Consider the following 15,077-nt stretch of genomic DNA (forward strand, 5'->3'; position numbering starts at 1 on the left):
ACTTCCCCAATAACTGGTCCTCAACTCCTCATCATCTTCTCTCATCCTCTATTCCCTCTGTCTCATCTTCAACCTCTTTTTCGCTTTTTAAACCACCACCACCATCACTCCTCTCACCCTCTTTTCTCACCACAACCACCATTAGTCCTCATCACCCTGTTTTACCTCCATCATTTCAAACACTCATGAAACCCTAATTATTTACAACCAAAAAACCTCAATTCGCAACCGTAGATCCATAATTGTGTCTCCCCATTAAAGGGTCCAATGATGGACATAATGCGGTCTTAATCGGTACGACACAAGGGGAGAGCAATCCGAATAGCCAAGAGCAAAACTATTTTAAAGTGTAAAGGTTTATTTTAATGATCTAAATTCTTATTTTAAAGTCCAATTAATTATCCTAATAGTTAATTGAATTTTGAGCCCATTTAAATATTTAAAACCCTTTCCTTTAAAAAAGCCAATTAGTTTATTCATGATAATTATATTTTCAAGAAATAAATTAAAATTCTCAAAGATAATTTTATAATTGAAATCGAATTTTATATCGTAAAATTGATTTACGGATTTCAAGGATAAAAGAAAATCGTTCAAAAACACATTTAAGAAAAAGGATGTCAAAAATGTGTCTAACGCAGGTGGTGCACCTGATGCATTGATTAGTTGGGTCAGGCGCACCACTCTACACCTGACACGTGTCTATATGCGTCACATAAAGATGTGCGCCTAGCTAGCACACTCTTTGTATTACGCGCAGTTTTATTTTCTATCTTTTTTAAATATTTTTCTATAAACACGTCATGATTCTCCGGATCTAATAGACTTTTGTGAATACACTTTTACGCACTCTTTGCAATCGAACACTTACGAAATCTCTCACACTCATACTTTCAAACACAAGAAAACACGTACTTTCAAACACAAACAAAACACGTACTTTCAAATACATACATACAAGTTTATATTTCAATCGACCTTCAGGCTTCACGATTGCTCGTCCCGAAGGTTGTCATTCTCTCAAACCCAAGCCGCACCGATATACTCTTGAGGGTCTTTGTATAAATCTCTTTTGTTTTTATGTTGAAGTTACTACTATTTCTTTCATGATGTAGATCTTCAATATAAAAATTGTTCTTTTGTATATTATAACATTTTCCTCTTTTATTTATTTATTTATTTATTCATACATATATAAATATTGTTATCATTGTCCTGTTCGTGCTTTCACCGTCCACATGTTATTATTGCTAATCAAGAGCTAAGTAACTATTCTAGTATTAATCAGATAATTTGAACAACCTGCTAGAAACCCATAAATCTTGGTTATTGCTAAATAATATATCAGTTATAGTAGTATTCTTTTATGTGTTTCATGAACCAACTTAGACTAATTTTTTTTACGGTTTATGAAAATATTCTCTGGTTATTCTTTTTCATAAAGCTTGACATAAATCGATATTTAGTATAGGCCAGCAATGGGCGAACGTGGTTCCTGACCGTGTTCTTACCCTTACCCCCGAACTCAATGTACGGTTCATTTACCATATATGTAGTCATGACGGAGAAATCTACATTACATAAGTCCCAAAATTGTCCCTAAAATTTTCCAATATCGAATCAAGTTTATGAGTCTTCCATTAAAGACTTGTTGGCGACTTCAGAAACCTTTTCAATAAAACTTTTATAATGAGGTATCAAATACGGCTCACACTGTGTAGGCGAAATAAAAACACGCCTACAACAACCAACCACCACCTACAAAACCCTAATTTGCGAAAAGAAAACCCGATCTCGCCACTCGTCATCAACCATCGATCTCGTCGCGATCAATTCTCTTCTCTCCTCTCCTCTCTCAATGTTGTTCCCTGCCGTCAACCACCAAAAATCAATGTTCGTCGCTCGCCTCTCAATTGAGTTTATGGTTTTCTGTTTGAGAACGTATTGTGTCGGACTCGTCCGACCATAATCTTTGGTCGGACGACTTTCAGGTGGTTCCAATTTTTTTTCAGTTAGTCTTAATTTTTTTTCAGGTAGTCTTAATTTTTTTTCAGGTAGTCTTAATTTTTTTCGGGTAGTCTTCATTTTGTTTTCAGTTAGTCTTCTTTTTTTTCAGTTGGTTTTTGTACTTCAGTTAGACTTACTTTGGGTTTCAGTTGGTCTTTATTCTTTTTCAGGTAGTCTTCATTTTTTTTCAGGTAGTCTTCATTTTTTTTCAGGTAGTCCAACTGAAAAAAAACAAAGTCCAACTGAAACAAAACAAAGTCCAACTGAAAGAAACACAAAGTCTAACTGAAAGAAACACAAAGTCCAACTGAAAGAAAACAAAGTCCAACTGAAAGAAAACAAAGTCCAACTGAAAGAAAACAAAGTTCAACTGAAACAAAACAAAGTCCAACTGAAAAACAAAACACTAACCTCTACTTTCTCTCACTTTCTCCTTCCTCTTCATTCCTCTTAGCTAATTTTTTTCTTCTTTGTTAGATTATGAAATTATTGCAACTCACCTCAACTTCAAGTTAAACAATTTCTGGTGAAGCACCTGAATCCACGGGGGCAGTCTCAACTACTTTACGTCGAGTATATACCTGTCAATCAGGACGAGGCAGACGATGCTTGGGACTAAATAGAGGAGGTGTAGTCTCACTGGAAGATGAAGGACAAGAAGACTGACATATAGGAGGCAATGGAAACAAAGGTTCACAGGGAAAGAGAAAGACAAATTGCGTATATGATCATCTCATTCATCGAAGACTCTCGCTTTTTTCTTTCTTTAAGAGACTGCTCTTGATCTGGGAATGGCGATCCTAGATATTCCACAATTATGTTTTTGAAGAATTGAACTGTTTGTATCTCGAGGTTACAAAGTTTGCTTCTGTTTGTTCTCCAATTTTGCTAGGAATGTAATATAATTTTACAAACTCCGGTCCACCAAAAGTAAAGCTTTCCGGTTTCCCCTTACCGACGGAATGATTGAACAAATCCTTGAAGATTGATTATGGCAGATTTGAAGGATTATATGAAAATCCAGAGAAGAAGAAAGAGGAGAGAGAATGTGACCTAAAAAGTGAAGCAGAGAGAAGATGTATTGGGCTCAGCCCGTCTGACAGTAAACAATACGTCAGACGGTCTGACCCAATACTTTCACTTTCTGTTTTCATTAATGATTTTTTTTGTAAATCCAGAGCTATGGGTTAATTTTCGCTTTTTTAATTTCGTTTGTAATTCCAGATCTATGGTCAATTTTATTTCGTTAGTAGTTCTACTCAAAATTTTATTTCGTTTGTTTTCATTTGTAATTCGTTTTTGTCTTTAATTGTACATGTTTTAGTTTGTTGACAATAGTGTATAATTAATGCCATTTATTTGGTTTGTAATTTTTGTTTGTTGATAATTGCGTATATTTTGTGCATTGATTACAATATTACCTTATACTATCTCTGTTTTTATTTAGTTGCAACGTTTTGACTTTCACGCTTGCCAATGTACAATTTCAAATCGTTTTATCTCTAATTGTATGTAAGTAAAAATTATAAAAATTTGATATTATGAAAGCTTATATCGAAACGAATCAAACAAGACCCCACATGACTATATTTTGTTTAACATATAAATCAATAAATGTGGTCAAATAAGAGAATATAAATAGTGCAATTTGTCAAACATTGCAACTAAAAAAGTACGGAGGTAGTATTTAGTTTCTATACTTTTGTTATACTTCGTTTGTTGCAATGCCTAATGTCGTGATTGGTATTGATCTTCACCTCAACTTTTCTCTCTCTGAAATGATTAGTTTTTTTATAGTTTATCTGTACAACACACTGATCGAGTTCTTGGGTAAATTGGATCAGTTAGCCATTAACTATTTCAATTTTGACCTAAAAATCGGGTCAATTTTCAACGGTATCCGTTGAGCTGCTCCAAACCCGACTGATCCAGTCCAATTGTGGATCAGATAAGCCCAAATTGTCAACATATCTGACAAGAGCCACTTTAAAAATCCTACTCAAAATCTGACAAGAGTCCTTTTAAAAATATATGAAACGCAAAGTTGGACTGCTAGGACTGGAGTACTGGACCCTGCTGAAGCTTTATGAGGGGTCTTCACACCCAAATACCCAATCTAGTCATCTAGATGTGAGGCAATGACCACCGATCCTAATATTATGTCCTTATAATATAGTCTACTTATTATCCTCGTGTATGTAAATTTAATCATTTTATTATGACTTTTCTGCGAAACTGCTTCTTCACTTTCCTCCTTGAAGACAGTTCACATTAATGAGAGTATGAATAAACCAAGTGATTCGTCATTATAATCACAAGTTATGTCCCCTGCAGCCTGCACCTAGCACGTGCTCTAATTATCATAATTAAGTCATTCATATGAAGTGTTAATTAGGGTGTGATCTCCACTATTCTCTTTTTCTATATATATGTATGAAACAGTATCACAAAATACTGATTTAACCAAAAACAAATCAAACAAAAATGGCTCCTTTTGTTTTCTTCATCTTTTTGTTTTTCTCATCTGCTTCTGCTGCTTGTTTCAATTGCACCAAGCATTCAAAGGCTGCTTACTTTGCTCAATCTTCTGGCCTTATATGTAAGCTTTCTTATAATTGTTTGATCTGTACAAGAATTGAATGATTTTCAATTAAACTTGGGTTAAAATTTCAATGAAGCAGAGTATATATTGGTAAAAAATATAGTAGCTTAGTGACTAATTTTCACTATGATGTTTGAATGCAGCTGGAGCTTGTGGGTATGGTCCTTTAGCTCTGAAATTCTATGGTGGACATGTTGCTGCTGCTGGTGATACCCTTTTTAAAAGCGGTGAAGGCTGTGGTGGTTGTTTTCAGGTATTGTGTATGTCTCTTTTAGTTCTCCTCTGAATCCAACAATCATTTCTATCTCACTATTTGTGTATCACTTGTTTGCCACTTTTTCTAATCAATTGTTTATGTCTGATTTACCATTGGATAGACATGGTTATCAGTAGTATAGCATTAATAGCAACGGGGGCGAAGCAAAGGCAGAAAATAGCTCATCTACCACACACATACAACATTCATATATATCCACGAGCGAATAGTATATCCCCAAATCCACCTCCACTCCACCATTTAGTAAACTTGCATAGTTAGTCATTTAATATCATAAAGCGTACCTAGAGTTTACTAACTAATTTCACCCGTAATAAATGCAAACTTCAAAACTTTAAATGAGAAGAGAAACAAAAAAAATTGATGACATGGGAATTAACGTGGTTTGGTCAATCTTGCACAACATCAACTAAAACTAAAATCTTGGAGCTTTCTTATAGTCTCTCTAATAAAGGAATAACAATGAAGATGAAAAAAGAGGAGGACGAGAGAGAAAAAGAGTTCTTCTAGTTTTTGTGGCTTGAATAAATCTCAGAGCATGAGCAATTTGCTGGATTTTGGTTAGTCTAGTAAAAACTAAAGCTAGCTTTACTTGGTTTTACTATTAGAGTAATTGACCCTTGGAGCTGGTTAGGCCGGACTACTAGACCAACTAGGCCTTTGATGACCTGCATAGCAACGAAAGGCGTGATGTCATATGTACAATATTGCTTTATTGTTATTTTTTGTTTTGTAAAAGATTGTTTTTTTTTTTGTTTTGTAGTAAATAAAAAAAATCAACTTATAATTTTTTTAAAAAATTACATTTACAACTATAATTTTTTGGGAAAAGCTAAAAACTGCATATAAGACGTTAAAAATGAAAAAAACAAGCATTAAATTATCATTTATTACATAGATTAATGCAAAAATTTACAACTAATTTCCACTTTAAGGAATGTATTTATATCTTATATGCAACCATAAGGACTGCATATATCATAACCCTAATTTTTCAATCTATAAAGTGAGCCCAAATTTGATATATTTTACTATATTCTTTCCCAACCTACTTTTCTTCCTAAGCACTTTCTCCTACCTAACATTATTAAAAGGTATATAAAATGATTAATATATCACTAATTAAAACATGAATACAAATTATTAATTCAATATAAGAAAAAAAATATTTGGGATAGAAAAGATATAGTATATGATGGACTATAGCAAAAATAAGAGACATAGATAGAAACGTGAAGTAGGACTACCTTACCCATTATCGTAAAAAAAGGATGAGTTGGTGTGAAGTTAATGGACTATGAGGTGTAAGGAGGAAAAGAGAGAGAATGAAAAAAAAAATACAAAGATCAACAAAAGCTCACACACCCATTATACATGCTCTTAGCGTTTCAAATTACTTTAGGAGGTCTTATGTATGACCTGTTAAAGTTTACAAAGAAACGTAAAACAAAACCAAACAAATCTGGAATAAATCGATTAAAATCACGTAACGCAGGAAACAAGTTTAAAACACCCGATCGGGCAGACGACTCGCCCTCCAAGGGTAAAAAATCCTCAAGATCTTGCCTCGCTCAAATTTCTAGAGAGCCCGAGCGCTCATAGATCCTGCCGTGCCCAAATTTCTAGAGAGTTCGGGAGCTCAAGAAATAGCCCGATCGGGCTGGACTGCTAGCCCGGGCTACCACCACGTTTGGCCGGACAACTAGGCTCGACCACAAATTCTTCTTCTCACATCTTTTTTCTTCTCAAATTGCAAGGCATACATTACAATTTTCCATCTTGACTTGTATTTCTCCAAACAATTCAAAGAACATAAACGCTCCAAACAACTTTAAGATTCTTCCCCATTGGGACCTACAACAAACAAGAGGAAAGACTGACCAAATTCACACACAAAGTGAACTTTTTTTTATAAAAGAAAGTGAACTAATGGTTGGCAAGGACTTTGTCAATATATCGGAGGGGTTCTCCTCGATTCTCTATAAAACTACATAAGAGGCATGGTTCCTATAAGGCTATAATGCATATATACTGTTGTCCTAATTAAAATACTAAATTTCTGCACCATGATTTTGAGCAAACGATGGGAGAATCAGTGTCCATCAAAAGTAGCTCCATATGTATTATGGACTCATTGAGTCATTGTCCACTCCTTAATTAATTCACTAATGGATCCCCTTCAAAAAACTACTCATACATTTTACGGGTATATATCAAAGTGGTTAATTAATTGGAGTCATTTCATTAATTATGGCATGCAGATAAGATGCAAGAACAGTAATCTCTGCAATAAAAAAGGGGCCACTATAGTGTTGACGGATCTTCACAGTGATAAAGCGTACACTACAGATTTTGTGCTAAGCATCAAAGCGTTTAGGGCAATGGCTTTACCTGGGAAGGACAAACAGCTCGTACAGCTTGGGATTGCGGATGTTGAGTACACGAGGTAATGTAAATTCGATCTTTAATGTTATATGTAGTCCTTAGGATTAAGGATGAGTATTAAATACATGTCTTGAAATGAAAACAGTTAAAAAATTCAAGACAAAATTATACATCATTTGAAGTAATAAATGCTTGATTTAAGTTTTTATTTCTATTTTAAGTTTCTTATACATTAACCCTAAGGGCTATGTATATCATTTTCCTTAATTTTGAGATCTAGCTATAGGTTCATATAAAAGTAGCTAAATTTAATTCATGCTTAGATATAAACATGTTTTGTGGTGTAAGATAATAAGAGAACGCACTAAATTGCTCCCTTCATTTCAAAAATATTTCCTCTCATTTAAAAAGTTACAATTTTTTGACTTTTGCATTATTCTTACTTCCTTCGTAATAAAATAGATCTTACACTTTCTAAATATGGTTGTAACAAAATAAATGTTACACTTCATTTTTAGATAACAATCTCTTTATCTCTATCCTATCACAAGGGTCCCCTTTTTTCATTGTTCATGGGTCGGGCCAGCACGCGGGCTAGCTCGGCCCGACACGAGCCTGCTGAAGACCCGACCCGTTGTCCGCTACGTGGGGCCTGCCACAATCAAGAGATTTTATTTCAAGTCCATCCTGGCACGAGCCCGCAAGCCGAATTCCCTTTTTTTTTTGGTTTTTTAGTCTAAAATTGGCAAAAAATAAAAAAATAACCTAGAACACGGGTCAAGCCCGTGGGCCTGGGCCAAGCCATGGACAAACTTTGAAGATTTCAAGCCCGACATGGCACGACCCATCGGTGCCTGAAGCCCGTGAACAGATCCGACCCATGTCCGGGTCTTTTGTCTCTATCTCACTCCTTTTCAAAATGACTGGAAAAAGTGTGTTTTTGAAAGTGTACGTAACATCTATTTTGTTACAGAGGAAGTATAACAATTTTGATTTGGAAATTTTTGACTACTATATATATCGCCAAAATTAAGTACTTATAAAGATGTTGGATTTATTTTAATGCGAATTTTTACAATATATCAATTTTTATTCAATTTACAACTGATAAATAGATAAAGATATGACGAATCAATATGTGTGTAAGTTAAATTGTTGTAACTTTGTAACCTTTAAAAGATGGAGAAAGTAATATATAGACAACATTTAACATGGATGGTCAAGTATTATTCACTTTGATCACAAGTTTTTCTTAATATATTATAAGATAAACAACAAAATGATAATATTATATAATTATTTTACTTGAAGCTTCTAATAATAATACTAAAATTTCTCATAAGTCAATGTATATTGTGATAAATTTGATAAGTTGATTAAGTTGGAACAATAAAGGTAAATGTTACCTATCATTTAAAAATGTAGGGAATAAGATTTTGAAGTTTACTTTTCTCAGGATGATCAATTTCCACTACTAGACAACAAAAAAATGGCTATAATTACTTAATTAGGCACTTATATTAACATTATGTGCTGTATTTGTGCTAGGACGCCTTGTGTTTACAAACGTCAAAATTTGGCTCTCCAAGTGGAAAAATTCAGCCACTATCCAAACCATTTGGCAATCAAAATTCTCTATCAAGGTGGTCTAACAACTATTGTTGGGGTTGAAGTAGCCTCGGTGAGTAATATCTTTATATTTCATAATTCAAGATAATTTAAAAATTACTCCCTCCGTCTAAAAAAATAGTCGCATTGTGATTCAAATTACTTTACAATGTGGCAACTAATTATGACAATTAGTTATTTGCAAGTAAATGATGGTGAAATAACTGTCTAATGACCATTTTCCTTTGTTTGGCTATATCTTCATGGTTGACATAAAGGTTGATAATCCAAGCTGGATATCCATGAGCCGGAACTATGGGGCTGTGTGGGACACGAACAAAGCTCCAAATGGAAAATTGATGTTCAGGTTTATTATCTACTCGGGTTATGATGCGCAACACTTCTATGTTAATGAAGTTCTACCAGCAAACTGGACGCCTGGTGTCATATACAACTCTACCGTTCAAATCGATAACATCTCTTTAGTCGATACTTGTCCTGATCCTTGTCCCTGGGTATAAGTGATCAAGTCGATTTTGTAATTGCTCCATTCTAAAATAAGTATAACACTTATTTTCAGAAGTTTCAAAATAAATGCAACATTAGTTTATTTGACATTGAGTTCTATTTCTCTTACTTCATCTCATGAGTCCCTCGCTCTTTTTATTTCCTCTTTGTCTATCTTTTTCTTGGCTTTTGTGCCTTTCTCATATGCTATGTTTATTTCAAAATGGAGGAAGTATAGAAATATATATTAGGTATACCTTGTATGTTTTGGCAAAGCAAAAAGCTGTGAGGTTGAAGTTCCTTCATGCTTGTAGTCTAGACTTGTTCGAATGAAAACTTTGGCAGTTTTGTGTTCCTTTTGTTGTATTCACTATTTTGATGGTGATAAATAATGTAGTTTTTGTTCTAGTTAATTATTATCTAAGTTAGTTTTATTTTCTCTTAGATTTAATTTTATGTCTTCGAATTATAATAGTATAGATTAGATTTATTTTATTTTGAAACAATTGACTTATTGATGACTTATGGATAATTGGTTATGAGTTTAACCAAATTAAGTTATTTAAACTAATTATTTGTTTATTCGAATCATTACATAATTATATTATTTTGATTAATTCTAATGTTGTGGAATATTAATACTAACAAACTTAAATTCCATAATGCTAGTGGAGTTAGTTAGTGGTTTATGCACATGTGAAATGGATGAGAAAAGTGAATAAGTGGTTATTTATGAATTTAAATAGGGGAAAAAAAAAGGAAGGATAAGGCGCCACATTTTACAGAGTCTTTTTTATCTTACAAAGAAATCATCTTTAATATGTAAGTGGTCTTTTTAATCATTCCTTAAAACACCACCTGAAAGGAAAAGGTGGTCTCTTTAACTTTTTTTTTTTTTTTTTTTAAAAAAAAAACTACAATAACAATACTTCAATATTATTATATGCGCTCTTCTCCAATCCGTTTCACCTGCTCCTAATTTACATATATATGGAACATTGTTAGTGTTTTATTTTAATACCGCAAGTGTACGGTGTTGTAGCACATACGTGTCAAACTAAGGGAAGTGCAAGATTAACCACTACTTGATTTTAGATTACAAAATAGTTACACAATCCAGAAATGAGGAATAATCTATAAACTAAAGGCAAAACTAATGACAAAATAAAGTAAAGTATATGAATACGATAATTAAAGCACTAAGATTAAGCACCACCACTAATATGAATTGATCAAACCATAACTCACATTCCAATTATCCAGTTATAGCTTAGGCGAGATTGACATTCCCTTATGACTCATTAATAAAGCACAACTGCGAACCGAAACTAATACTCGGTCATTCCTCAATACCTAGAACTCACTTTCGTGATAGTAAATGGCCTAACTAACATGCATGTCTCTCCTATTTTCATGGCTTACACACATAATCAGAAGCATTAAGAACCAATGTCAAATAATTTCCAATTCTAGTTCTCACCTATTTTCATGGGAGAATTCAAATCAATAACAAGATTATCTATATTAAGACCCAACTTTCGTTGATGAACTCAATTAATAAAATAACAATTAGCATCGAACAAATATTCCTAATTCTAACTCCAACTTTCGTTGATAATATAAAACTAGGGCTAAATCAAGATGCACAATTGACAATAACAACAATCTTGTCAAACCCTAAACATATTATTCAATAACATGAGAATTAGAGAAGAATTTACATGATCAATTCATACTAGGGCTCAACTCAATCCTAGATAAAAAGACTACTCTCTAATCATGGCAATAAAAGCAATAAACATAATGGAAAACATAAATAAAATAAGAAGAAGAAGAGATGAGAGAATAAAACTTGATTGAGTGGAAGATGAATATGAAAGCTTGAATCTTGAATCTCCAAAGTAGCAATAGGAAATAAACTAGGGCATAAAACTAGAGAGGAAAATAACGTGATATTGAAAAGCGAGTAATTAGATGTCCTATTCTAATTAGAAAACCTCCAATATAGAGTTCTAACTCCTAAAACTAGTATGGAACCAAATTAGAAGATAAGGAAGCCAAAAAATCATTAAATGGCCGAAATCATTAGAATCGCGTGCGCGTCAGAAGTTTCTGGCAGACTGGGCCAACTTTCAAACCCCATATCTCTCAAAATACAACTCGCCTTGGGCCGTGCGACCTATCGTTGGAAAGCTCTTCAAGCCTACTTTCCAACACCACTAAAATCAGACCAATATGAGAATTAAGTCAGAAGTTATGGATAAAGAGTGAACATGACTCGATTTCCACAATTCTATCAATGAATCTCAACTCCAACTTAGCTCCAATTTCCATTCAATTACATCCAAAATGATCCTTATTAATGTAGCTTGCTTCCAATTGCTCCTAAATGCTCAAGCATCTCCAATAATACTCCAATTATGTGCTCGATAGCTAAAATTTATCAAAGAATACCGAAAACACACAAGAGGAGTAATATTTCGCATATTAAGTAAAAGCACGCAATTATGAACTACAATGCACCTAAATGCTCCTAGAATGCAACCTAAATGCAACTAAAACCTTTATAAAGATACGACACATCAAACATCTAGGCACTTGTATTGGGAAAATTCAAATGACTTTAAAATTGGAATACCTTTTCATTCATTCAATATCATTCACTACAAAATCACATGTATATCAATATAATGTTTAAAAGATTCCAAAAATTCAACTAAGTTATAAAAAAATAATAGAGCACCTAGGCCTGTTTCTTTCAATTCATGTGCACAAAAATAGAAGCACCTCCCTAATCCGCTCAAAAAGAAAATACACACATCCTAATTAAAATGGTAATTATCTTTCGATTCTTCTTCATCCATTTATTTATATTCATCCACATATTTGATCCACAAGTCTCTGAGTTCATCAAGCTTATTTTGAGAAAATTCAGTTGTAACTCCGCCAAAATACTGCAAATGATAAAACATTAAAAAGATAAACCTACAAGTTGAATATGCTACAACAAAACAATAATTTATCTACCCATCTAGGCCTGATTCCATTTCTTCTCCTCCCTTATTCATTACACTCTTCCCCTTGGTGGCATCATAGTCTATCAGTTAGGGGAAGCTGTCAACAACTTTGTTAGTTAGGGAACAAGATACTATGTTATATGGATACTACCTTGTCGATAATTCTAGATAACTTGGATACCTTATATACATTTTATATATTCTTTACTTTAGTTAAGGAGAAGACATAATAACGAACACTCGCCTTTAGTCCTCGGCATACATTCCTTAGTCCCTACTCATAATTCCAGTTACCAACCCGAAACATCACAAATTTACAAATACATTCATAAATATAATATCTTAAGAATGATACCTTCTCAGGAATTGCTTGCCGCATTTTCTCTATAGTCTCGACCATATATCGGCACACATAATATCCACAGTCATGAGATTCTTGGTGTTGACGAGGACATGCACTTGTTCATAGATATAATGATACAATTAGTCATATATATATGGCTTAATGAGCTTCAATATGATCGATCATACTAATATAAAAAAAAAGAATGACACAGTATACCTCAGGTTTTTTCCACTTTATTATATATTCTAGGAAATTTCATTTCTCATATATTTTAGGTTAACTAAACAATCTCCAAACAAATACTTATGTTTTATAAAGTCAAATTGCTATCACTTTGGTATTTCATTATTACAAGTACCTCCTATTATTACTTACTACTACTATTAATTACTTAATTGTGCTTTAGATTAATAGTTGTTGACTTTACTTTGCTGAGATAATACTAAAATTTTATCTTCTATACTTTATGTAGGTTTTGAGGAGGTAAGCAGTGGGTGTTGTGGTACAAGTTACCTGGAAACAGCATACTTGTGTAATCCTTCATCATATGTTTGTCAAGATGCATCCAAGTGTGTGTTTTGGGATTCCATCCACCCTACCGACATGACTTACTACCTCGTTTTCAAGGCCCTTCCTCCAGTCATTGACTATATCATTAAAGACTGAAATCCTATTATATATTTCTGAATCATCTCTTGATGTATAAAAATGCATTCATCAATTGCACTAGTTTATGTATTTATACAGATCATGCTGAAGCTATACAAGCTTTGTCATATAGTGTTTTTGCTGACTACGGTGAGGTCAATCCTAATAAATGTCCAAATAGGGTGCTTGATGAGCCATTAGGAGGTAATCAGAAGAATGTTAATTCATGCATATGGTCCCTGCAGAGGAAAGCTCGCTCTGTAGCTAGAGGCAGTGCGGGCTGGCCAAAATGTAGCAGAAAGGACTCTTGGCATGATAAGGATAACATGCAAGCATCAGAACTCAAAGTAAGAAGAAATTGGGTGCAATTAGCATCTAGTGAATGCATGAATGAAAGGAGCTTCAAAGATCATATGAAGACAAATTTTGCAAAGAGAAGAAAGTTACATGGTGCCAAAGAGGCTGAAGTGGACAGTTTTTTTTAAAAAATACAAATGCACCCATAACGGTTGATGATATACCTCTTTGTAACTTGAAGTACAGAAGGATGCGTACAAATATTTTTCCATCCCCTGGCAACTTGAAATCTTCCAGCTTATATAATATAAATGATCATATCGTGAGTCGATCTATGGATAAAAAGGGTTACCAGACATGGCCTGTAGCCCTGCACATGTTGGTCTAGTTAGTTCCTAATAATGTATATGTTTCTATGTTCGCTTGCTTGCTGTCATGCATATTCATGCATATCTTTCTGGTTGTTCTATTGGATGGTCTGACACTCTAGTCTTAGAGATCAAGGCCGTAAATTTCTAGTATGTTGTATGCCTACATTTTCCAAAATCTTTCTAGTTGTTCTAGTATATGGGCTTCACTAGCCTGGTTAACTACCACCATCTGAATTCTCTCAAGCGCAGCCACTAGCGATGTTGCTAGTGAAATGAAGATTATGTTATTGTCGTTTCCTAGTGCTAGCATGAGTAACTGGGAATGGAAGACCACTTCTGACTTCATTTTCAAGAAGATAAGCTCAGAGCTCTGGTCAATCTTTGGCTAAACAGAAGCAGCTAACATCACCTACACCTCCTCTTTGGATCCTAATAATCTATGACAGTTGATGCAGTTGAAAGTTGATAGGTCGGCTATTGGCTAACCAAAATTCAGCATGAGGAGGAAAGATATGATATATAAGATGTATACATACTTACCACAAGAAAATATGAAAGATTTACACGCAAACAACTAACTAACTAAGGGCCATCGAGAGAATATGAAACAAACTACTGGCAATTAAGACAATGCTTCTGTGAACACAAAATCAGGGTATCATTGACAGACAAAATATTTAGTAAAGAACCCTAATTTGCATCATGATAGGATTAGAGATACTGACCAGACAATCGAACATAGGGATTGAACCAATTCGCAGATTTACTCTCTACTGATCTCAAACTAAAGGTGAATACTGAAGCGAAGGCACAAGATGAAGCGAAGTGGTGAAATGTTTTTGAACTCGATCTGAACTATTGCAATTTCTTTCATTAATATATTTAATTTAGAAGTTTTATTGGATTTATAGCCTAGAATTTTAGATTTTTTAATTATTTTGTACTATCGCTACATTACGGTACCCCTAATCTAGAATCCTAGATCTCCCCCTGACGGTAAAGACAACAACTT

General features: G+C 33.8%; 1 protein-coding gene across 1 annotated transcript; it reads left to right on the plus strand.

Annotated features, from left to right (window-relative positions):
• The first annotated feature begins 4,277 nt into the window (after positions 1-4,277).
• LOC104903730 (expansin-like A3) lies at positions 4,278-9,520 on the plus strand. Its single transcript, XM_010691840.4, has 5 exons — positions 4,278-4,606; positions 4,753-4,862; positions 7,148-7,332; positions 8,820-8,952; positions 9,158-9,520. Exons 1-5 carry the CDS (start codon positions 4,492-4,494, stop codon positions 9,398-9,400), a joined length of 786 nt encoding a protein of 261 aa, XP_010690142.2. The 5' UTR covers positions 4,278-4,491; the 3' UTR covers positions 9,401-9,520.
• The last annotated feature ends 5,557 nt before the right edge of the window (positions 9,521-15,077 follow it).

Source organism: Beta vulgaris, chromosome 9, assembly GCF_026745355.1.
Source record: "Beta vulgaris subsp. vulgaris cultivar EL10 chromosome 9, EL10.2, whole genome shotgun sequence".
NCBI lineage: Eukaryota > Viridiplantae > Streptophyta > Magnoliopsida > Caryophyllales > Amaranthaceae > Beta > Beta vulgaris.

What these genes read in the sequence shown, in the direction of transcription:
- LOC104903730 (XM_010691840.4), top strand. Translation starts at nt 4,492, where the DNA reads ATGGCTCCTTTTGTTTTCTTCATCTTTTTGTTTTTCTCATCTGCTTCT. An exon ending in GCTGTGGTGGTTGTTTTCAG is followed by an intron (nt 4,863 to 7,147) that starts GTATTGTGTATG and finishes TATGGCATGCAG; the next exon opens with ATAAGATGCAAGAACAGTAA. An exon ending in TTGGGGTTGAAGTAGCCTCG is followed by an intron (nt 8,953 to 9,157) that starts GTGAGTAATATC and finishes GTTGACATAAAG; the next exon opens with GTTGATAATCCAAGCTGGAT.